The sequence below is a fragment of the Natator depressus genome, chromosome 2 (genome assembly GCF_965152275.1).
Source record: "Natator depressus isolate rNatDep1 chromosome 2, rNatDep2.hap1, whole genome shotgun sequence".
Taxonomy (NCBI): domain Eukaryota; kingdom Metazoa; phylum Chordata; order Testudines; family Cheloniidae; genus Natator; species Natator depressus.
The window spans coordinates 118,717,322-118,743,055 of NC_134235.1; the positions used below are offsets into that span (position 1 = coordinate 118,717,322).

General features: G+C 42.3%; 1 protein-coding gene across 1 annotated transcript; it reads right to left on the minus strand.

The window, feature by feature from the left end:
• Positions 1 to 10,564: 10,564 nt before the first annotated feature.
• SERPINB5 (serpin family B member 5) lies at positions 10,565 to 24,097 on the minus strand. The gene is made up of 6 exons (XM_074943184.1): positions 23,924 to 24,097; positions 19,815 to 19,952; positions 16,776 to 16,893; positions 14,904 to 15,046; positions 12,706 to 12,873; positions 10,565 to 10,957 (listed from the first exon to the last, which is right to left on the minus strand). Exons 1-6 carry the CDS (start codon positions 24,095 to 24,097, stop codon positions 10,565 to 10,567), a joined length of 1,134 nt encoding a protein of 377 aa, XP_074799285.1.
• Positions 24,098 to 25,734: the final 1,637 nt, after the last annotated feature.

The window sequence follows — 25,734 nt, forward strand, 5'->3', positions numbered from 1 at the left end:
GTCCCCCAATTTCTCCATTTGTAAAATGAAATAATGCGGATCATTCTCTTTGGTAAAGCCATTGGCAATGCTCCACTAATTAGTAGCTAATGCCTTGGGAGTGCATCCCTTCCGCTACTTTCTGACTCTATTTGTTCCTGCATGAAGAACTTTTATATCTGTGTATTTACCTACATCTATCCTGAGCTCTGTGTGCTTTTTACCAAACATTAAAGCATAATCCAAATATCAAAGCCAACATCGGATACTTCCAGAGCCAACATTAACCTCCCAACCAATACTGAAAAATTAAAGATACTCAGCTCTCCCACCTTTCACCTCTAGTTCTCCAAAAGCCAAAGAGAGGGAATAGGATTTGCATTGTGCCATGCAAATCAACAGATTTGGGTTATTTTAGCCAAGGGCCTCCACTAATTACAACTTCAACAGTATCACATGCAGTTATATACATATGTCACAACAGATTTTATCACACAACATACACTTCTAAGAATTTTGAACTTATCTCCTCCATGTTCAGATTTTTCATGGTGCTTTTGTTGCCTAATTCTTCAAAAGATGAACAACCTAAAAGATCATACTGTCCGTCCCCTCTGAAACATTGTTTATTTTGCAAACCTACAGAATTCCTTAATTTTAAAAGTTTGCCTTTAAAACAGCCTTCTTCACCAATCACAGTTCATAGTTAAAAAAAAATTGTTTTAAAATTGTTTACCTTCTTGTCTGCTTCTTGTCTGCTGAGTAAGTGAGCTCCAAGCAGCTTTCTGTGGCTGCTAGAATATAAAAGTCTCTGCCACTCCCACTGCATAATGGTCTACCCACTCTCTGCAGTGGTGGTGAAATCATTATAATTTAGTCATGTCAAAGGCCCATCATCTTGTAGTTTCTTGCAGCATTTTGGAGGAACAGAGTGTCCAACTAACTGCAATTAGAGCTTTATTTTGACTATTTTGCCTGGCAAGTCTAACAGTCTATATCTGTTGCCAACATCTCCTGATCACAAAGCCAAGATACTCTTCACATGGAAACTCAGGATCCAGACCTGCAACGAGCTCGGTGAAGGTGGATCCCTCGGGGCACCCCTTTGAAGTCAATGGGGCTCTGCATGTACACAGAAATCTGTCCAGGCAGAGCTCATTTCATGGGTTGAGGCCGGAAGGTGATATTATCTTCAGAGACTCCTTGCTTGGAATTCAGTCTAATTGCAGGTAATAGAGGAAACAATTGAGATGTGTTACTTTTCTATTTCCTAGGGCCATCTCTCTCTCTCTCTTTTTATTTTATTTTATTTTATTTTATTTTATTTTATTTTATTTTATTTGAAGATAATACAGAAAGCTAGTTTTAATTTGTATTTAAAGATTTAATCAAGAAGATAAAATTGTCTCCTTGAACAAAAAACACAAAAAAACAAAAAATCCAAAGTCAGGACAGCTTTTAAATGTTAGTTACAAGTAAAAATAGATCAGGAATGGCAGCGTGGGTGTGTTTCTAAAAGCTGGACATTTTTTCTGAGCTGTAGCTCCCCCTGCAACAAAACCTGATTGAAAACCACCTTCTCCCGGACTCCAGTAGTAACATTATAAAGGGGGGGGGGGAACCTGATGGGTACCAATGACAACTCCTCTGCATCCTTCTCCCAACTACCGTCTTATCTACGGCTATCCCAGTGAGTGAGAACATTGTACAGTCTACCACACAAGAACAGCCAGCTCTGTAGTGGAACATGGCAGGTAATTAGCCAAGACTGACTTTAAGGACATCCAATTTATAAGGTCCCCTCCACTGGTCACGTGGGCCAGCACAGTTCTCTGAGATTCTGGACAAAGAAGTGCAGCTAGTTGCTCCTCAGCAGAGCCACAAACCCATCCTGCAGCCACAGAGGGTTTGAGGGAGCTCACTGAAGAGGCAGTTCAGCTATCAAGCACCCAGTACAGGCAACTGGACTTCCAAGATTTACTGATGTGGGGGCCAACAATGGAGCAACAGGCGATGGCTGGTGGAAGGGCAAACACCCCCTATCTCCTGGCTTTCTAGAAGCCCATCTCGAGAAGGAAACTGCCAGAATTTCAAACCTGAGCAATCACTATCCTTGCTGCTGCTATCGTGTAGGTCTGCAGGCAGGTGAAGGAAGGGAAGGAGTTTGTTGGGAATGTCATGAGAGGATTGTTTGGGGAGGCCCTGGGAAAATGTGGGTAGACTTTATGGGGAGAGATGGCAGCTGTTGCGGGAAAAGGACAAAGGCTGAAGGATAGCAAGGCGGTATTGCGGGGAAAAAGAAGTTTCAGAGTACAGGATTCAGACAAAACAGGGTTAGAGAATTGGGAGAGCTGAGGGGATGTTTGTAAGAAGCAGTGCATAGATTAATGGACAAAATACGGTTGGTATGAGGGCCAGGGAGGAAATGTGAGCTATGAAGAAAAAGGAAAAGAGATAGGGGAATGTTGGGAATGTAATGAGGAAAGGGGAAAACTGGTGTGGGGGACAAGGGGGAAAGGTATAGGAGACTCAATGGCAGAAGGAATTATGTGGAAAGAGTGGGCAGTGAAAGAGGCCCAAAGGAGAAAGAAAGATGCGCGTGGGGTGAGAAAAAGGAAAGAGGAATAGGGAGAGACTCAAGGTAAAATAGTATAAAAGGACAAAATAGAGGCATATAGCAAGAAAAAAGAGAATGGCTGTGAAATAAGAAAAACATTAGGTAAAAGGAGAGAAAGAAGGAACCAAAGAAATGGGGAAGGGAAAAGGAAAAACAAGAACACAAACTCTTCTCTTTTAATTATATTGTGCATGTGTTGTGAATCCTTTCTGTTGCTGGGCAGTGGAGAATCAGGAACCCAGATAACCAGAGTATCATGGCCATGGGAGCAGGGGAATAAAAAAGTTTGTGGAATCAATAAGGGAGGAGAGTCTAGTTTTGCATTATTAATTTTGGACTGTTTTTGGATATCCCTTAAACATTGCCCCTTAAAGCCAGCCTTGGGCTTGAGAGAAAGAAGGAAAAGCTGAGTATAAGGAGAGTTGAAAACTTTTCACGATGAGCATAATTGCACTTTTCATAAAACATGAAATGAGTTTGGGAACGTATGAGGTATAATTCCTCAAAGCAGGGTGTGCCACACCATTTTTCAGTCATATGCTGCTAATCTTTTTAATAGAAAGAAGAGTTGGATGCAACTCCATACAACATCTTATCCAAATTAATTTGCAGAATTTAGGGAGGCAGACTGGAACTACCCAGTTTAGAAATTTGGCCTGGGCACAGTGGGTGACATCCTGACCTTACTGAGGTCAGTGTGGGTTTTGCCATTGACTTAGTGGGGCCAGGATTTCACCTTGGAGATAAAACTCCAGCAGATTGATATTACTGTATCACCAAAAAGACCCGGTCAGAGACCTGTTGTGTTAGGTGCCAAACACACATGGTCCCTGCTCTAAGGTGCTTACAACCTAATTAACAACATCAGGACCTGAGCAAACTTTCTGCCGGAACACGGGCCTTCCTGTCAGATTCTGGTCAGTGAGCAGCAGCTAGTAAAGCTTACAAGAGGGAGTCTAGGCCACTTGGGACTTGATGTAAAGCCTATTCAACAGGAGCCTTTTCCCTGACTTCCAAAGGCTCACTCTGTGGCAGAGCAAATACAATGATGGTGGTGGTTTGTTTATTTGTTTCTCATCTTGTCAGCCCCACATAGTGGCCAGCCAGGTGCGTTCTTCCCATTTTGTGCAGCATCACCAGAAATAAAAACTCTGCAGATCCAGTTCTGCCTTCAATAATGTCTCAGTGCAGCTCCATTGCCATGAATGTCTTTGTTTGCATGGGTGTAGCTGATGGCATCATTCAGCAGAATCTCTATTACTGGGTGTGGTGCACAAGATGAAAAGAACTCAGCACGACTCTTGGGGTGATGAAAACAATAATCTCTTTGCTTGCAAACTGAGAAAATCAGATGTGGTAATCAGTGAGCCATCTGGATACGGAACTGAGAGGTCACTTGAAGTCACTTTTTAGGGGAGAATCAAATTTAAGAGTGGGCTGGAGAGCATAGAACAGGATCCATGAAGCATTTTCCTCTATCATCACAGATTCCCTCCCTCCACCCATTGGGTCTCCAGAGATCCTCAGGAATTAGAGAGTACAGGGGGTAGATGCTGGGGAGAAGCTGTGGGAGGAGAAGGAGGAGCAAAGAAATTCAGAGCAGGGAGACATAAGCTCTTACTTAGTTTGTAAACTCTTTGGGCCCCAGACTGTTTCTGTTCTGTGTTTGTGCACCTAGCACAATGGGGTGCTGGTCCGTGACCTGGGCTCCCATGTGCTATGGTAATACAAATAATATTATTAGTAATAGCAACCTGTGGGAAGACCCTCAGGGAGAATTTGAGAAGGAAGAAAAAGGAGGGAAAGAGAGAAACAGCAAAAAGATGGAAGGAAAGCAACATGGAGCAGGGAAACAGACACAAACAGAAGAAGCAGAGGAAGGGAGAAGACAATATGATTCCACTGGGTGATCCAAAAAAGTGGAGGTAAATATGAAAGCAGAGGAATGAGAAGAAAGCATATAATGGTTTTCAAAAGAAGTAGGCTGTAACTTCTTAAAGCCTGTAGGAAAAATCACTGGTGCAAAAATAACACAACTTAAGCAGTAGGATCATCAGGAACAAAAAAAAAAAAGCAGGATGGCTGATGTCACTATGGGGCAGAGTTACAATTGACCTTAACTGTGGATTCCATATTTCAAATGTTTGGGTTCTTTTGAGTTTAACCTTCACTCTGAATAATCTAATGGTTGCTTCTTTATTAATGATAAAGGCAATGTTCTGCTAAGCCTCTTCTTACCATTGAACTACCTATATTTACATTGCACTCCAGCCTAGCACACATCTTTGTTTTGGAATACATTCTGTGCTAGTTATCTGACTCCTTGCTTATACAAACTATGTCTAAGCAGGGTCTGAATGAGCTCTCCCCTGACATCTAGTGATGAGCTGGGGAAAAAGACTTTAGGAACCAACCTTGTTTGCATAGACATGCCTATTCTGCCTACATGCTCAGCATCATGGAGCAGATTTGCCCAAATGATCACTTTTGACTGGTGTTGGATTGCAAGTCATGTTGGTGTTGAGTGCAGGAGTAATGAAAGGTTGTGGTTCTTGGTATGTGAGTTGGGGGCAGGAGGCCGAGCTTGGCCTGCCCTGGCTGAAGGGTTCACCCTCAACTGAACTGCAATTGCTAAGCAGGGGGTAGGGAGGCCAGTAAAAGGGAGAGAGGTGTGGGGACAAGTGTTTGTACTTGGTGGTATGGCCTCTGCTGAAATTAGAGAGCTGTGTTAAGTGGTGGGACCTCAAGAACCTCCGAGGTTGTAGTAGGGAGGCTGGTGGCAGCAGAGAAAGTGATGGCTCAGCAGCCAACAGCAGTGGAGTGAGCAACAACACAGTCACAGAGGGAACAACGATGCAGCAGTGAACGGCAGCGTGGAGGTCAGTGACGCGAAGTGAACGATAGCACGGCAGCAGCACCTGAGGCATTGCTTGATGCCTTTCATCCCCCTCGGGCAGGAGGTGAACTCACATGAATGCACCTCTGAACTCTGGGTCATTGTTGGCCAAGGACCACAACTGTGAGTGGGGTGCGGTGAAGGGAGAGGGGAATGGCGTGGTAAAAGAACATTACTTTGTCAGACTTTCACACTGGACTGTGAGAAACTGAGGCAAAGGGCACTTCCCAGTGTACTCTGGGGTGGGCGTTTTGCTTATGGTTATATGCTTCTGAATCATGCTTGTAGCATTTTCTCAAATTAATGCTGGGTTCCTTTTCCTTTCTCATTAAAAGTTTTCTTTTCCATACACAGCCTGCTTGCGAGATGGGAAGTACAGCCTTTTAGAAGCACTCAGGGGTGGTGTGTATTTTTCCACTTTCCCCATCTATAATATGGGGATAATAGCACTTCCCCATCTCACAAGTGTGTTGTGAGCATAAACACTCTAAAGGCTGTGAGGTATCAGACACTGTGGTAATCGGGGCTACGTGGAGATTGAAGGTATGTACAATGAAACAATGCGTGGTATCCTACTGGGATCCAGGCGGGTGAAGCTTGGTATCAGTGGGCAAACCAATCAGTTCCATAGACTTGCAAGTAGATGGGATTCTTCTTCAGCTGCACCCTCTGGCACGCCACTGGGTCTCCAAGGATATCACACCACCTATTGAATCAGCAACAGCACTTCCTGCAATACCTGCCAGAAGTGTTTCTTATGAGATTTCCCGTCAAATACAGTCCAGGCCCAACTCTGATTAGGTGGTGAGATCAGATGAGATAACAGCTCACAGGGGGGTGGCATTAGGTCTGAGAAGCTTTGATTTCTAATTGTGTGTATGAGGGTCTATTTCTAATTCAAACAGCAAGCAACTTGCAGCAAGTGAATATTTAGATATTTAGGCTCCTAACTTCCATTGACATCCATGGAAGTTAGGAACCTCAATCACTTTGTGGAACTGGGCCTTACTCACCAAATAGAATATTTTCACGCACTGTTCTTCTGAAACTGGCAGGAGATGTGAAAAAAGGGAATTTGGAAAGTCATAGTTGTAGCTAAAATAATTATTGCTCTGGGTTTCCTGGTCACAAGATCGCTTTACCAAAAGGATTAGCCAGTTAGAGTATGTCTACACTGCAATTAGACACCACCGTTGTCCCGTGCCAGCTCACTTGGGCTCTCGGGCTGCGGGGCTGTTTGATTGCAGTGTAAACGTTCAGGCTTGGGCTGCAGCCCCAGTTCAGGGACCCTCCTTCCTCACAGGATGCTAGAAGTGCAGGTTTTTTATTGCAGTGTAGACATACCCTTAGTTGGGTCTCACTTTATTACACGGTGTTAGCTGATTGTCATTGAGAACATCCATTCAGAAGGAGAGAGATATTTAGATATTTGCAGGCTGCTGGGAAGTGAACTATTTCCCTTTCTGTAGGCCCAGACAAGGATTCTACTAAATGATTGCCATCCCTCATTTCCCAGCAGTGATGGCTTCGTATTATGGTCGCACCTACAAGCCTATATAGTCTCTAGATATGCTACTGAGGTTGCTAAGTGTTATTGCCACCACTTTAGAAATGCAGAAACTGAAGCACAGGGCTTACGTGGTTTGCCCATGGTTACGCACAGTCTATAGTATAGCTGTGAGTAAAACCCAGAACTCCTGTCTTCAAACCAGCTCTCTAACCACTAGACCCAGGGCTTTCCCCTGTGTTGCAGAAATGTTGTTTCTGGAAGGTAGATGCCTATATGTTCTGAGGCTATGGCTACACTAGAGAGCTTACAATGGCACAGCTGCACCCAGAGGTGGATTTACAGTGAAACACAGGGGTGCCCTGGCACAGAGCCCCCAAGGACAGGGGGCCCCAGGGCCGGGCAGCTGCAGGGACAGAAGCTTGCCGGCTCCTGGGGCTCCTGCTGCAGGCTCCGCACCCACCAACAGCCAAGCTCCCACCTCCTCCCCCAAGCATGCTGCGTTCCTGACCCTCTCCATCCCTCCCAGCACTTCCCCCGCCACCAGACAGCTGTTTGCCAGAGCTCAGGTCGCTCCGGGAGGGAGGGGGAGGAGCGGGGCTGCAGCACACTCCGGGGAGGAGGCGGGGAAGAGGCGGGGGCAGAGCCTTGGGGAAGGAGGTGGAATCGGGGCAGGTCCTTAGGGAAGGAGGTGGAATCGGGGCAGGGCGGAGCAAAGGCGAGGCCCCCCCACTCTCCCTACACATACCCCCCCAGCCCCCTGCCCTCCCTGATTCCTGCACCCCCCCACGTCCCTCCCCCACCCTGAGCACCAAATGGGAGCTCCTGCACCCCCCCCACATTCCCACCTGCACCCCTCGCACCAAATGGGAGCTGCCCCAGGTAAGCACCCCAACCTCCTGCCCCAACCCTGAGACCCCTCCTGCATCCTAACTCCTGGCCAGAGCCTGCACCCCAACCCCCAGCTCACTCCTGCACCCTAACTCCCTCCCAGACCCTGCACCCACAGCCCCGTGCCCTCCCTGACTCCTGCACCCCCTCACACATCCCCAGCCACACCCTGAGCCCCCTCCTTCACCCTAGCTCCTGGCCAGACCCCGCACCCCAATGCTTTTTTACATTTTTTTTTATAAAGTGCTCTTATCCAAAGCACTTTACAATAGTTAGCTAACGGTACGAACAATATTTGGAAAGATCATTAAGTGTTCCGTCGAGACCCTCAGCGATTTTCAAGAGGTCTGTGGAAAAGTCAGTTCGACTACAAAAATAATCAAGGTACCTCACTTTATTTTCGTTTACTTCCTACTACTTATAGGAGGAGGAGGAAGAAAAAAAGAATGAAAAACGGGGGCGGGGGAGGAGATAAGAGAGAATGTTCCTTTTTTTTGGCTGGGTCCCAAGGAAGGGTCCCAAAAATGAAGCTGGGCACAGGGCCCTACTAACTCTAAATCCGCCATTGGCTACACCTATGCATCTGCACTGCTGTAAGCGCTGTAGTGGAGCTGCTCTACGCTGACGGGAAAGATCTCCCGTTACCCACAATGAGCAGCGGTAGCTACGTTGGTGGAAGAAGCTCTCCCTCCAACACAGCGCTGCCCACATTGGCACCTAGGTCGGTGTAGCTTAAGTTGCTCGGGGGGGCTCATTCACACCCCTGAGCGGCATAAGTTATACCAACATAAGTGGTAGTGTAGACATAGCCTGAGTCACATGCATTCCCACTGAGAGGGACTTTGCTTTCAGTTCAGAAGTACCAAGAGAAGTCTTTTGTCTGTAACGTTCACATCTGTTTGGACTTATTGCAGATTTTGAACTGTTAGCGTTGTACATTTGACAGTGAAATGCTGATATATTGGTTCCCGTGGTGATCCAGAACGGTTAGGTCTGTTATCTTGGCTCTTAGGCTTAGGTGAATTTTCAGAACCCCACAATCTGCCAGAAGACTAGGACCAATTGCACCATACTGACTTTGGGGGCTTTGCAGGCATTTTGCTGAAAACTCATTCCTAGAAAAACGCAGAACTCCAACTAAAGCTCCAGTTTACATTTGATCTGAACAGCCGGAAGAGATGCGCTATTTAACCAACCATTTTAATTGTGTATCTCTCCCCATCAGTCATCCATTCATTACATAACCTGCTTTAGCGCAATATCTTAAAAAAACTCAGTCAGTATTTGGAGATGCAGTAACCACCCTTCTGATCTCCTGTTTTCACCACACAACAATTTTTTTTAACAAAAAAAATATATCCAAAGTGTGTCTATCTGTCTGCAATATCAATAGTACAGGATTAAAGGGGGGGCATGAATATAACAGAAACCAATTTTTGGCCTTTGAACCACAGTTTAAAAGTAGACAACACACACTTCTTTTTATAATGCTTTATTCTGAATGGTATAAGGTAAACTAATACTGAACACATGCAGCAGGAAGACCTTAGCCAAAAATTAAACCTACTTACAGTGCTGTTATATTTAGCTTGAAGACCTTGTTCATAAAAAAATATCATTTTTCCATTCTTGCATCAGGAATTAAATATATTAATCTAATCCGTGTTAATGTCTGGATTTCCTTTTTACATATCACATTAACTGCGGGGATCGTCTTTAACTACTCCTCTGAAGTCAGAAATGACAGGCAACACAAGCCTGAGACGTGTGGCAGTTCTAGCTCCATAGCAAATGTTTGGTGCATTCAGTATTTCCAGTTTTCATTTTCAGAATATACACAACATAGGCTCTTTATAGCTGGAACTGCCACTGAGCAGTAGTGTAGTCGAGGGTAAACTGAATTTACCTGCTTCTCCATATGGGGGAATATGGAGTTCAGTCTAGGTTAATTTACCCACTTTAGGTAAGGTAATATCATTAAGTATTTTATTATCTAGCACATTTCTTCCCTAGATATCGCAGCAGTTTATGAAGGTGAATAAGAATTGTTAACTCCGTATTACCGATGGCAGCCCCAGTCCTCCAATAGACTGTGTAGACACACTGCTCAACCCGAATGGAGTCTCACTGTTCTACTCCAGCACACCAGTGCACAGTTAACCGAAGGATCAGAGCTATAATCCCAAATGTCAGAATACTTATTTATTTACTTTTTTGGAAGTAGGAATACACTTTAAAGGTTTGGGAAGATTCTGGACACAGCACAAGGTAAATTTATAGAAAACTGAGCCAGCTTTCATTATGAAATTCCAGATCCCTCAGCAATTCCAATTCACCTTCCTCAAGGAAAATGGACTTTGATTTAATTTTCTTTTAGAAAAAGAAATGCATCAGAGAAACATGAATGTTTGTTTGCTGCTGGAGATGGGGTATTTCCTGATAAAAGACATGAGATTTCCTGTGTGGTGGTAAATTCCTTATTTTAGGTGAGTGAAACAAAAGGAGTTAAATTGCATCATTTTATATGACTGCTGCATGTGAAAAGTACACGGTGTTGCCTGTTTGATATATGAACATCTTAGATTACCTTTCAGTGGTGGTACTCAGGGTGCAAAGCTTTACAGAAATAAGAATCACAACAAATGGATTCTGCTTTTCTCAATATATGCCCTATTTAAGGAGAACAGAATCTGCCAGAAAGAATGATGTTGCGAGTTTTGTTGTGCCTAAACAAGAAGATGAATGGATGGTCAGCTTTAAATTCATCTTTGTGTTGCAGGATCCGATATCCTGGTACCTCTCTCAATTCAGCACCTTCTTCATTTACTTCCAGAGAGACTCTATGAATGATCTGTGACAAAACTACGCCATTAGTCTCGGACATTTCAGAGAAGTCTGCTACATTCTCATTAAAAATATCTGTCATCCCCAAGCTTTCCAGAGCAGGCTTCAGATTGTAATCCCCTTCCATCTTAAATTTGGGAAGAAACACGTTCACTTTGGTATTGGCCATCACGCTGGGATTGGTCCACTGTACTAACGTCTCAGGAGTGAGCAGCTGTTCAAGCTGAAAGAATAAGGCAAGGGAGCATATTAATTGTCAGTTTAAGGGGAAAAAAGACCCTCCCCACTGTTCTCCTCCCTTCAAAAACCAAAGATAAGGGACTTAAACTTGCCCTTGATATATAGTAATTATCATGCCTAAGGGTAAATGGTGCTTTCAGTTCCATTGATAGGTTCCATTGATAGAACTCTGGTTTAACTCACTGGTGTAGGTTTCTATAGTAACTCCATTAAATGAGTATAATCTGGTCCTTAGCACATTACAAGTACTGTGTGAGTAATCATCACAATAGTCCTGTGAGGTAAGTACCTCAGGGAAATTGGGAAGGACAGGTTAAGTGATTTGCCCAAGGCCACGTAGAAAGTGAAAAGGCAAAGCTGATACGTGAGCCAAGGCCTCTTGATTCCCAAGCCCGGCAGCAAAGGAATTGCTGCCATTTGAACTAGACAACAGACTCAAGCTTCAAAATTCTGATCTGGATCTAGATCAGCTTTGTCAGTGTTTGTTTCCAGATATTTTATTTGGCCCAACGCCTGAGGGGTGTGCAGAGCAGACGATTTCACTGGAATCCATGTTGAACTTGAATTAAAGGAAGGCTCATGATCTGAACACAACTTCCATGTATAAATGCTAGTACCCACAGAACTGCATGTGCTTATGCTTGTGCTAACACGGTTAGGGCCAGATTCTGAGATCCTTACTCACAGTGAGTAGCACAGAGGTAAGTGGGGCTCCTTGACCCTTAATGTCTGAGCTGTGAATGGAGGTGAACCACATCAATTTATAACTTTATAATAAAATGACACTAATGTAGTTCATCTTTAGACTATGCTTTTACAAATTTCTTCCAGTTTGTGTGCAGTTACAGTGAAAAAGCAAATTGTTAGAAATAGTCAGGCACCCTCTGCTCAAAATTAGACATTAAAAGCCTTAATTAAGCGTCTCATCTGTATAATAAATCACTAGTACATACCCATTGTCAAATGAGGGAGACTGAGGCATGAAAAGTGAAGTGACTTGTTTTTTTACTTTGAACAAGTTCAGGTCAGAGCTGATAAGAGAACCCAATAATCATGACTGTAATGCCCAGACCTAGAAAGATAGTTAGGTTCCTAACAACCCTCTATTTCAACAGAGAGACAAGGTGGGTTAGATAGTATCTTTTATTGGCGACAACTTCTGATGGTGAAAGAGACAAACTTTTGAGAACGCTGAGTCAATTCTAAAGCTTGTCTCTCTCACCAACAGAAGTTGGTCCAATAACAGATATTACCTCACCCACCTTGTCTCCCTGACATCCTGGGTCCAACATGGCTACAAATACACTGCAAATTTTAATTTCAGTGAAAGTTAGAAGCCTAAGTACCTTTGTGGATCTGGGCCTAAGTGCTTTGCTATAATCACCAGGCTACACGTACATTAACATGGAAACTAGATCTCTGGGCCAGATTTTTAAAGGTATTTAGGTGCCTAAAGATGCAGTGACGCACCTAGTGGGCTCTACAAAAGCACTTCGTCCTAGACACAGCACTCCAAGTGATTCATTTCCTTTAGCTGAGGTGGAAATACGATTTCACAAACATGACATCCAGTGCAGAGAAGCAGGAGACGATTAACTCCTAAGGAACCAATATCCTGTTCCCTTCTTAATAACTTGAGAGTAATACAGAAAATATACCTTAGAAGCAGAATTATTGTAAATGGAATGTTTCCCTTGGAAACAACACTTAAACCTTGTCTATTTCTCTTACCTGTTCCAAGCCAGTGGTATCATCCTCAATCTCTTTTGGTAGCAGAATGAGCATGCTTATGTGCTTGTTGAGGCAAGGGAGCTCAAGGATTGCGATTTTTAATTCCTTTACGTAGCCCAAGCAAAATGTAGCTTCCAGGTTCATCATTTGCACTGGTTTCGTTTCAGTCTGTAAAACATACAGGGAACAACTTGGCAGCCCCTTTCTTTCACAAATGGGATGGAAGGAAGGCAAGCGTGTGTGCTTGGATGAGAGTGGTACCTATGCATCATTTCTTTGGATTGGGGCATTTGTTTGCCTTCATATACAGTGAAACCTGTCTGGCCTCATTCCAGGATGACAAACATGGGTGGAAATGGCCTTCTAATAATGGTGGATCAGGATTCTACTTAATAGACTGGGGAAAACTTTGGGGAGGTTTCTGAAGACAGGAGGTTGCCTCAGATGGGTGGCCTCTGGTACCAGTTTCACTGTAAATTACAATGTATAACATCTAAAGGGCATTGCAATATCAGTCACCCTAAAGCACTGAAGATATGCCAATGGCTGAGGCACAACATAATCAGCATGGGGTAGCAAAAAATTAGCAACAACTCTGCTACAAGCGGAAAGCAATAAGAGTGCCCCTATTTTATAAAGAACCTTACAATTTCCATAAACTGTTTTAGTACTAGTCTGGAAGGAACTTTGGGGATCCAACCATACAATACAGCCAAATGTTCCCTGTCATTAACATTTTGACTACTGTCAAACAAAACTATTAACTGATCTTGAGCTGGACCGACATATCATTGACCCAGTAAGAAAATAACGGTCCACATTACACAAGCAAGGACATGCTATTTCACTAGATGACATAGTGAAATATTGCGGCCTGAAATGTTCCTAGTTTGTAGATGACCTTCAGCTAGGTGCTCCAAAGCTCTAACATGAAGATCTAGATAGCTTTGCATCATCTTCTTGCAGAGCCCAGACACTGGTGTTTCTGCTTTCCCTTTAGAAAACCAGCTTAGTGTCTCCACTCTAATAAAATGGAAATGTTGCTGATGGGTAGGGGGAAGCATTTGGACTGAGGAATGGGCAGGAACTGTGAGTATGCCTTCTCTGGGAGGTGCAACTAGCCTTCACCAGTGCTGTTAACAGTCTCTGGGTTATGATGGAGTCATTGATGTCTCTGGATCACCAGGAGTTAGTTGTAGTGTGTTGTACTTTTTTCAGTCTCTGCGTGGCCCACAGGCTGTGACCATTCTCTTTGACACAAATCCCACCACAGTGATCTACTGTTCTGTAACTTCTAGACTGGATTTCCGTAATGTGAGCTATTTAAGGTTACTTCAAGAGTATCTGAAGTCTTCAGCTAGTGCAGTGATTTGTCTCAAGCTGGGGAGCCATTCTGAGTGTATAACACCAATATTCTGTGCCCTGCACTGGCTACCTCTTTGGTTTAGGGTGCAGTTTCTGGTATTGGTTACAATCTCTGGGGTACAGTTACCTGTGAGATCACTTCTCCCTCGTTCACATAATGGCAGTTAACAGTCACCCTTTCTGTCAATGATACTCTAGTCATAGTGTACTACTGCGGTTCTCAGCCGGGGTCCGGGGCCCCCTGGAGGACTGCAAGCAGGTTTCAGGGGTCCTCCAAGCAGGGCCAATGTTACATTCACTGAGGCCCTGGGCAGAAAGCTGTGCAGGGCTGAAGCCCAGGGCCCTGAGCCCTGCTACCTGGGGCTGAAGCCAAAGCCTGAGCAACTTAGCTTTGTGGGTCCCCAGGCAATTGCCCTGCTTGCTACCCTCTAATGCCGGCCCAGGCTTTTATATGCAGAAAAACAGTTGTCGGGGCACTGGTGGGCCGTGGAGTTCTTATAGCGTGTTGGGGGGCGTGGGGGGGCCTCAGAAAGAAAAAGATTGAGAACACATGGTGCAGTAAACTTCACAGCATAGAGAAAAATATATCTGGTAAGTTTTCTTCAGATCATAGAAACTGATGAGGTGGGGTCTTTGAAACTGAGTTTCTGAAAGGTTTATGTAAAACCACCAACCCATTAAAATGTTAACTGGTTTAAGGCACCCAGGCCACAAAACAAGTTTCAGTAGAGAGCTCCATGACAGCCTAGTAATACTGAAGATTTCTATTTCAATTCTTCCAAACATTTACTTACTTTGAAAGAGGGTTATTTAAATGCCTTTTTTAAACATACCTTGTTGATTTTAAAAGGACATTCTTTGATTTGTTCCTCTGGGAACTTCTTCATCCAGTTTGTTACAAAATAAGCTGTATTAACCAGGAGGATCTTAGTCTGGTCATTTATACTCCCCTCATTCAAAATGTTCTCCATTTTACCTGTGCACGTTTTTTAAAAAAGCATGTCATTAATAGAATACAGCAATATTGTTGTTCGAATAGTTGATTACTCTGCCAGATTACAATACTAGGGTTGGCTAGATACTGTACTCACAGATGAGGAAATTTAATTCAAGAGGGAGACACCCTACTTGTGATTTTAGTATTTGTAGCCTAGCTCGGAAACTGCACTTCCAAATGATGCAAAATATTTATTTTGTGTTTTATGTGGTGTTGAAATCCAGATGATTTTTCCTATACTGGGTATATTATAATAAATACATTTCTTAAAAGCTATTGAACTTTCATTTTTAGTGAAACAGTTACAGGTGTTTATTTTATTTTTATAGTTGGTTACATTTTTTACAAGGAATATTTTAAGGACTGGAGACCAAATTCATCTTGGGTGTAACTGTCTTGGAAGTACTGGAGGTTAATGAATTTGATCCATTGTGGTCATGGGTAAATAGGAAGTGCTATTATGAGAGAGCTGCAGCCATTCAGACACTAGATACAGAAAGGTAATGGCTAGTAAGCTGCAGCCTTCTATAGCAAGTTTCTTTGAGACACAGTTTGTAATTTTGGGAGCAAAAGGCAAAGTTCAAAGCCAGTTGCTGCTAATTTCAGATTGAGATGGAATCAGACGAATGGAAAAAAGCAAGAAGTGCTGTTTCAGTTATAGTACACTACCGAGTACCGCATGGTATGCTTTAAAGTCATATGCGTGTGGTTTTTGTTTTGTTTTCCAGATACACTAAAATTTTAGTAATGTCATGAAAGGAACTGGATTGACAGCATTCTAGACTCAGAACTTCTCTTTATGCACAGTTTTAGGCCCAAAATAGGCAGTACAAGCTACCTGCACAATCTCATCTGTGCCAGTTCTGGAAGAATGAAAACTTGAATCATGTACATCTAATTTCATAGTCCTACCACTGGGGTTACTAGTGACCAAGAAATCCTGTGAGTGCTCAGTAAAAACACAGTGCTATCAAGCTCTGTGCTACCAAACTCAGCAGCAGGCTGGCAAGAGCTGGAAATGCAACCCCCCTAAGGAATTCTGCACGCTCTGTCCTGGGACCATTAGTCTCCCGGTCACTGATTCAAATCTGGTATCCATTGGTGGTGTCCAAAATATCATTAACTTCTGACAGCTGTTTGGTGGCCTATTTGATATGAGTAAGTGATCTCAGCCCAATTCTTACATAAAGACATATCCAGATAAGGAAACATCATCACCTTTTGGCACCTTTATGTCAGCGAACAGGCCAAGGAATGAATGGCCTATATGAAATTAATTGAACCCCCCCCCCCCCAAAAATCTGGAATCTGGGGAACATTTGCCATTAGCATATAACTTTAAAGCAGGTCATATATTGGAATAAAATTATTAATACGATCCTTTGAATGTTTGTTTAGGCCAGAATGTGAACCCCTTACGTCAAAGAGCAATTACTCTCAAATTGACCCGTTGAATTCTCCCCAGGATAAGGAAGGCTTTCACAATCTAGTCCTTAGTTCAGTTTCACTACTGCATCTTTTTTTGGTCAGAATATATTTAACATCTTTATCTTAAGGATCGCACTAAAAAAGCATGTTCCTGTTTCTTTCTTTTCTTTCACTATATATTTATGTCTGAAAATGTTAACAAAAAATGTCACAAGGGAACAGAATTCCCATTTCTCGTCAGAGACGTTAAGTAGGGTCTCCTGGATTTAACTATACTTGCCATCGGTTAGCTCCGAAACAGATTTGTTGATCTGCTGCCTGGTTTCCTCAGTTTTTTCCTTGAAGTCTACTAGTTCCAGTTCAGATGGAAAGGGTCTCTTGGTGGCATTGATAAACTCCTGAAAGATACACAGAGCCAAATACATCCCTGGTGCAATTCTGCCACATGGGTTCATTTGACACAGAGAGATCCTGTGAATGTCATCAACTCAGAGGTTCAACAGGAGTCAAGATTCAATTGTATTACATGAGGGAATAAATTGACCTATGGCCCTTAAAAAGTGCCCATTTTACCACAATTTGAGAAGATACAATGACACCACATCCATGGTCTTCCTATTGCAAATGATTGGTAAAAACAGACTATTCACACAATTTACATCCTCAACATCCTGACAATATATTTGAAGAGTTTAATGGATGCTATTAGGTCTCCACTAAAATAAGGCTGAAAAACAGTTTACATGATTATAGCTTTGTTTTCACTGGATTTTAGCTTTCTGAAAAAAAGCTTTTGGGCTGAAATTTTTCATGCTTGTGCTCTGTCCAAAGGAGGTTTGTTTGTTTTGTTTGTTTGTTTTTAAATTTTGAATGAAATCTCTTGAGCCATTTTTGAGTTTTGCGAGTTGAAAAAACAAAAAATCACTTTCTTTTTCTTTTTCTCACACTTGTTTTTTCCCACACAAGTTAAAAAAACAGCTGAGCTTCAAAACTTGATATACGTAATCATAATGTGTGTGTGTGTGTGTGTGTAAGTTAGGGGCACGCTTACACACCCTCTTTTTTTTGAACCTTTGGGGTCACGAATTTAAGATCTGAAGAACTTGAGGTTACATAAATCCTTAACCCAGCATAAATGCCTATTGTGCCTTAAAGCCTTTTTACTGTAAAGATTTCAGGTAGTTTAAATATTTATGCAGCTGTAAGGAAGCCGACATTCTTATCCTGCTGTAAATGTTTAAGTTAGCGGAAAAGATTCTTAACCATCTTAATTATATGAGGTTATTCTAAGAGTTGATGCTGCCGTAATGATTTTCCTTTGTAAAAAAATCTGGCACATTAAATGCAAATAAACCCTGTTAATGCAAAGTTAATTGCACAGTGGAAGTCCCCAAAAATCAGGAAATGCCTAAGTTAAGGTTCCCGATGTAATGTTGATGTACCAGTATTACGTGTAGTAATTCAGCTCCTGTTTGTCTGGATAAACGTGTTAATATATATATAAATATATAGCCGTTCATCATAAAAGACTTAGCATACAACCACACAGGATGTGCAATGCAGAAGTGTTAACGTTGCTATTAGAAACTTCATTTTTTCATTTTCTTTTTTTGTTTTTTAACTTTTTTTAAAGGTAAAATTACAATAAAACTTTAACATTCTACCTTGTACATTACTTAATTGATGGTGTTTCTTATTTGACACAATGTTTCCATCTAATAACAAATATTACTACTAAACAAATAGGGAGCAGATACAATAATACTTATATAGCACGCAGCTTATAGGCAATTTTATTTATTTTTTTACAATACTGTAATTCTATAATGTTTGCCTATTTAATATCATAACACTATAGCTCTTCCTGGTGACCCTAAAAATTGAATGGTCCTCCGTGTGGTGACCCTTAATAGGAGTCAACAGGTGATACAGATCTAACAAAGTCTAATATACCCTCTAAAGAGTATATCACAAGAGACTTTTAGTTAGCTTCCACTAACCACTCAATACTTTAAAATAAAATGTAAACATGTCTTGTACTTGAAAACTTCAAGCCTGATATTAGGGAAAAGAAATTGTAATTGGTGGAAGCTATAGAGTAATTGTTTGGTCTTGTTTTTCATAATTTAAAGTGACACTCACTTGATATCAAGTCAGTTTCCAGATGTGAGTAAAAAATAGTTTCAGGTAACAGACTGCCCCTGGCTCCCCATTCTAATTATCGTGGTTTTACAATCACAAGGAAAATGACCCAAAAGGAAAACGTGAAACTGACTCTTTAGGGGAAACAGTGAAATTGACACTACACAGAATCCTGTTAAATGTTCAGCCTGGAAAAACAGAGAAATAGATTTTTAACTATCTTTAGGTGATTACAGTCTCCAAGGTCAGTGGTTCTCAAGCAGGGGTCTGAGGCCCCCTGGGGGGCCGCAAGCAGGTTTCTGGGGGTCCTCTAAGCAGGACTAGCATTAGATTCACTGGGGCCCAAGGCAGAAAGCCAAAGCCCCACCACATGGGGCTGAAGCCCAAGGCCCTGAGACCTGCCACCCGGGGCTGAAGCTGAAGCCTGAGCAATGTAGTTTCACTGGGGCTCCTGTGCTGTGGGCAGAAAACCATTTGTTGTGGCACAGGTGGGCTGTGGAATTTTTATAGCATGTTGGGGGGGACTCAGAAAGAAAAAGGTTGAGAACCCCTGTCCTAGGTAAAACAATTTCAGACATTAACATTTTAAAGCTGATTAATAGTGTTGCTATGTTGTGCAGGGTCTTCAAAATACAGAAAAGTCATTTATGTTTGATGGGAAAGGGAGACCCAGGGGAAGGGGAAATTTTTGAGGTAATCATATATTTAAAGACTGTCATAATGATTGTGCACAACGAAGCAGAGTTAAGGCAGCATGGGCAACTTTAATTCTGGCATTTTGTCATTTCTGAGTGCTTGACTTTGTAACTTTATTTTTTATTTCAACAGTCCATGCTAATGTATAGCTAGACAGAAATTAGTAAACTACCATTATATCAATTTTAAGTAAGGGGGCTTGCTTTCTAAAGTTACTACAATAGCATGGATAGGTAGAGATTTTTGATTATTAATAACTTGTTTAGTGTCAACAGTAGGCTAGGCATTTTGATACGTTGGCTTGATTAAAATTTTTTTTAGAAAGAAATACAGTTTAAGGGATAAAGACATTTTAATTCTGAGGCCAATACTGTAACATCCAAACAGAGACAGTCTATTATGTTAAAATAACCATAAGGTCTGTATGGCCAGTCAATACACTGGCCAAGCAGCCTATCAAATGTATTCCTTAACTACTTACCGTGGTAGGGTTAAGAGACTTTTCTACATAGAGCCGTTTGACCATTTTCAGTGAATAGAAAGAGCTGAGTTTGGAAACATCAGACGTTACTGTTTGGAACCCAAACAAAACATCTTTGACATCTTCTAAATGGAGTGCCTGTTAATGAACATGTTAAAATATTATGCGTCTTTCTTGGCTTAAAACTCCTAGCTGTTCAGTAATAAACAGTACTAGTATGTGGCCACTGTCATTGCTCCTTATATTTACAATGGTAACAAACCTTCTTTCTCCCTTTATAAGCCCTGTTTGCAAATCTCACATAAAGCTAAAGTCCTAATCCTGCAACATTATTTGTGGAAGTAGTCCCACTGAAATCAATAGGACTAGTCATGCAAGTGATGCTAATCACGTTTGTTTTTTCAGCATTGGACTGTCACTGTGTCCACAAATTCCAGTCTCTCCAAAAAAACTTTGAGTAACTTCTTGTAGCTTGAGAAAACATCATTCTTAGGATCAGGACAGCTGAAACTTTTTAAACATTTGAAGCAAATTACAGAAGCTTTATTGAATTATAACTTTAAGGTAAGGAAATATCAGTAGTTCAAACTTCTTATGCATTTACACCTCCCAAAGAATTAGTGAACAGGGAATTGCAGTTTTTATACAACACAATGGTATATAAACTATTTGGGCGTGGAGGGGGAGCAGAAGCAGAATTGCTTAAAGAGTAATCAGATGCCAGCAGCTACAGTGACATGAAAAATACAGCTGACAATTGGGTATCTAACTCAGAAATGCAAAGCCCAAGCATTCAAAAATCATGAGTCAGGTTCCAAAGGGTCATGAGATTTAAAAAAAAAAAAAGAAGAAGAAGTGGATTCTTTTTGTCTTCTGGTTTCTAAGCCTTTCAGGTACACTCCGGTCACGTTTTTATGCTTTTCTCAGCAACTATGAGGGCTAGAAACTTTCATTTTAATATAAGCAGTGGGTTTCTTTACTAATCGCCTTCCTCTAAGACCCAGGGCTTTAAGAAAATCATCAAATATTACAAAAGTCACAATGAAATCCTGAGAATTGACGATCCTGCTACTCCTTTAAATGTAAGTGCTGATTTTGCTTTTGGACAGCGGGAGGAGAATTTCTAGCAGTTTCAATTTGAAGATCGCCTTCTAAATGTAAACTAATCAATAGCATTAAGTTTGTCACACTGCTTTAAATAAAAAGCCCCTCCCAGCTCTCATCGACTCCCCACTGGTCATTACAGTGTCTATTTCAAGTTCCTGAAATGAGGGACAGGGAATAGTAGAGTATAATTGCCCTTTCCCCACATCATTCCTTCCCCAGTAGATGTAATCCGTTCACTGCCAGTGTGCATACACTATGTCCCCCACCACCTTATCTATTCCCCTGCAAGTGTAACCCTTTAAGTGCCCCACCTCAGCAGGTATAAGAGAGCACACAAAATGACTGATGAAATGTTCAAGTATGAGTCCAGAAATTTGATTGGCTAATATATAGGGCATTATCTCTATAGAGATGTTGTGTAAATACCAATGAGGCGCGTATCTCCTACAGAAAAAAGAAAAGCTCCAAGCCTATGTCATCTTCTTTCCAGTTTGTCTTTGTAACCATAGAAAAATTGTCTTGGCCAAGCCTCACCCATTATCTCCTCATGAAAAGCCCCATACCTTGATTGCTATTGTTTAAGCATGGGAAATATATCTGTATGGCAATTACAGCATACATGAAGCAGTTAGTAAAGCTGCAACCCTGTAAGTTATCCAGCAGGGGGAGACTCTTCAGCAGTTTGCACATCAGCAATACTTCCACTGGCACCTGGAAAGGAAGGGTCTACGGCACACTAGTTTGCCATGTAGTAGCACCCAGGGTGGACACTGCTACAGGGCACTACCAGTACATCAAAGCACACTGCTACGGTGCACAACGGCAGTACATCGAAGTACACTACATACCTTTCAGTGCACTGTAGCTGTGTCCACACGGGCCATCGCTGCTTGTTCTGCTGCAGTAAGCCTCTCTTGACTACTTTCAGGGGAAAGGGTGAATCTTATTGCCAATGGAATTAAGCACTTTTACAGTAGAACCTCAGAGTTATGAACACCAGAGTACGCACTGACCAGTCAACCACACACTTCATTTGGAACCAGAAGTATGCAATCAAAGCAAAGCAGCAGGGACAAAAAAAAAAGCAAATAATGTACAGTCCCATGTTAAATGTAAACTACTAAAACAATAAAGGGAAAGTTTAAAAAAAAAAAGATTTGACAAGGCAAGAAAACTGTTTCTGTGCTTGTTTCCTTTATAGTAAGACAGTTAAAAGCTGTCTGTCTGCAGTTTTCTTCTGCATAGTAAAGTTTCAAAGCTGTATTAATTAAGCTGTATTAAGTCCATGTTCAGTTGTAAACTTTTGAAAGAACCACCATAATGTTTTGTTCAGAGTTATGAACATTTCAGAGTGATGAACAACCTCCGTTCCCAAGGTGTTCATAACGCTGAGATTCTACTGTACTACTGATGGATTTTGGCAAAAATTGTTTTATGCATGTTTCCCTAGACATCCCTGCAACACACACTGCTATTAAAACACCAGGCCTAGCCTGAGTAGGCATTGCCAATCATGCTGAATTGTGCTGTAAGGAAAAGCCATTCTCCAGAAAGTTTGGTGGTCTCAGTTGTGTAGTAAACCACACCTGGTACTCCTGGGGGAATTCTGCACCACTGCACATGCACAGAATTAATGTGCTGTGCAGAATTTTTTTTCAACAGAAAATATATTCTGTTGAAAAGGTGATGCAGTTACTCCTTTTGCCCACCAGGGGCTGCCAGAATACATCAGCTGCTCCCAGGTGCAAGCAGCCCCAGCTGTGGATAGAAAAGAGAAAGAGGTTGCTCACAGCATCCTGTCCACGGGGCCAGGTCAGGAGGCACAGTATATGCAGGAACAGACAGCATGGAGCTGCTGTGGGGGTCACAGAATGAGGTTCAGAAGGGCTAGTAGAGAGGACAGACTGGGGCAAGGGCTGAATAGGGGGGTGCAGGGACACATGGGGACGGGGGAGGGGATGCAGGAATTCATGGGGATAGTGGATGGCTGAGTGGGGGTTTCAGACCACATAGGGATGGAGGGAGGGGGTGACTGAGTGGAGACAAAGGGACAAATGGTGATCGGGGAGAGAGTCAAGGGACACCTGGGGACGGAGGAGGGGGCTGGCTGACCGAAGTACAGGACCACATTAGGGGAGGGGATGGGGAGGGGGGAGGGGGAGGGGATGCAGGGCCACAGCGGGAGGGGGTGGCTGAGTGGGGGTTTGGGGACACATGGGTACAGAGGAGAGGGGGATAAAGGGATACATGGGGATGGGGGGAGGAGGAGTGGCTGAGTGAGGATGCAAGGACATATGGCGATGGATCAGGGATCGGCATCCTTTGGCACGTGGCCCATCAGGGAAATCTGCTGGCAGGCCAGGACAGTTTGTTTACAACCCTCCAAGTTCATACCCAGGCTCCTTCCCAGCAATTATTTTCCTCTCCCTAAGCTCCTCCATTAACTCTGATTCCCCCAAGCCTTTGCACTGCTTCTGAGGGGTGGGGGAAAATATGGTTTTGTATTTTAGTTTTAATGAATTATTACTCAGAGTTCTGTATTACTATGTCTAGTAAGGAATCTAGTTGTCAAAAAACATTTCCTGAATCTTTTTTTGTTGTCTGTATTGTTATAGACATAGTTGTTGAGAGGTATTTTTAAATAAATTACCAACTGAAACTGGCATGATTATTGTGTTTTTTGACAAATAAAATATGCAGAATTTTGCAGAATTTGAAAATATTGTGCACAGAATTTTTATATTTTTGGTGCAAAATTTTAAATTTGGGGCACAAAATTCCCCCAGGAGTAAACCCTGGTCTGAAAGAGATGCAAGCCTTGGTGCAATAGACCATGGTATCACCTAAACCATGCGCTTTCCCCCACATACACATGTTGGAAGAGCTTTTACTGTATACTATTACCTAGCAGGGGAGTTCAACTTTAAAAAGAATAAGTAAATACATAGACTATAATGGCCAGTTGCATAATTTTATACCTAAAAATGAAACTAGAGGCTCACCTTTATCATTTGGGTTGCGGTGTCACCTTTGGTAGCTTTATATGCCAGAGCAAGAGAAGTTGAAGTACACAGTGGAGCAAAAACAATATTGGCTGTTTTGTCCTTCTCACACAATTTTTTGAACATATCAACTGCAAAGGCAGTGTTTGCTAGACGCAGAGCATCGATAGCCATTTTCCTGAAACAGAAAAAAGAAAAAAAAGACCAAGGTAACTAAAAAATCTACCACTTGCTCATGCTGTAAAGATTTCTGGGGTGCAACACTGATTTGTTCATCATAACAGCAGCGGGAAGCGGGGGAAGTTTGGTCAGATCAAGATAAAACAGTGCATGTTGAGGCACAAAGGGCCAAATCTGTATTTAATCTATTTTTGATGTCTACAGTTAAACTACACAGATTTAAAAGGTACCTCTCCTGTGCTCTAGGTACCCCTGACACTGAAACACCCCTTTATTTGTTTAATTGACCTTCGTGTCTCTTGGTTCACAATGAACTGTTCCATCAAAGCCTACGATGAATTTTTGTGCATGTCCATCTTCTAGAGCAGAAGTTCCCATTCCCAGATTGAGACTGGTGGTCCTCACACTAGTGCTCAGCAAAGAGCAGGCTAGTCCTGTAGGCTGAAAGTTTCAAAGAAGGCTAAATGAGTTAAGTGCATTTTGTATCCTTTTGAGACTAAATCCCACTGAAATTCAATGGGAGTTGGGTACCAAACCCCCTTAGGTTCCTATGGAAATCCCAGCTAGGGTGCTGACTTATCATTTCCAACTGTTTACATTGCAATTGCTTTCCTAAGATTTTTATATGTAAGCAATTATTGTCATTGCCACAGGGATGTTTAGGTGATCTGTGAAATCAGGAAGGGATTGTCCATGAGACAATCTTTGTATTAAAATGTGGTCCTTGCTATGAAGGTGTTTGGGAACATTTTGATCTTGTAGACTGTCAAGTTATTGGGAACAGATTTGGGCCAAATTCAGCCCTTGTGTAAGAAGGTGTACCTCAGCTGTACTGTAGTCAATGAGCCAAATTTGATTAGTAGGATTTAAGCGTTCCTCTGGATTTACAGAAGAATATGGCCCATTGGTTTAGTTAATCTGGGCCAGTTCTGTCCCCAGTACTATGATGTCTAGAAGATGGATGTTAGCTGTGAGAGTGCTGTTACCAGAAAAGAGAGCAAAATTATAACAAAAATTTGTCATGTAGGGCTGTTAAAAACATAAGTGAATCCAGACAATCTCACATTTTTTTTATATTTTCCTCCAAGTTAAATTCTAGGTTCAAATCCTGAAGATCCACATCCAGAATTTTTTCCCCTTAACATGAAAGGGAGAAAGCTACTTTTGTAAGAACCTTTAGGTTTTCTCTAAGTTTCAGTGAACCTTTCACAGTCTATTTACTTCCATTTGAGATGGGCTTTTTACTTGACTAGCTACTTAATCTTCTGCTGCATTCTCAAACATTTACTAAGCTATTTTACATCTCTGTCATAACCAGAAAAGATCCCATTAGGGTTGCCAACTTTCTAATCGCACAAAACCGAACACACCTGCCCTGCCCTTCTCTGAGACTCCACCCCCACATTCACTCCATTCCCCCCTCCTTCCATCGCTTGCTCTCCTCCATCCTCACTCACTTTCACTGGGTTGGGAAAAGGGGTTGGGGTGCGGGAGGTTGTGAGGGCTCTGGCTAGGGGTACAGGCTCTGGGGTGGGGCTGGGGATGCAGGAGATGTCTCCGGGCTGGGGCTGAGGGGATCAGAGTGTGGGAGGGGGCTCAGAGCTGGGGCAGGGGGTTGGGGTGCGGGAGGA

Bases quoted from the DNA above. Each gene is read 5' to 3' on its own strand.
- SERPINB5 (XM_074943184.1), bottom strand. From the start codon at position 24,097: ATGGCTATCGATGCTCTGCGTCTAGCAAACACTGCCTTTGCAGTTGAT. The intron at 16,894-19,814 runs GTAAGTAGTTAA...TGTATCTTTCAG, and splicing joins AGTCTCTTAACCCTACCACG to GAGTTTATCAATGCCACCAA. The intron at 12,874-14,903 runs GTATGTTTAAAA...TATGTTTTACAG, and splicing joins GTCCTTTTAAAATCAACAAG to ACTGAAACGAAACCAGTGCA.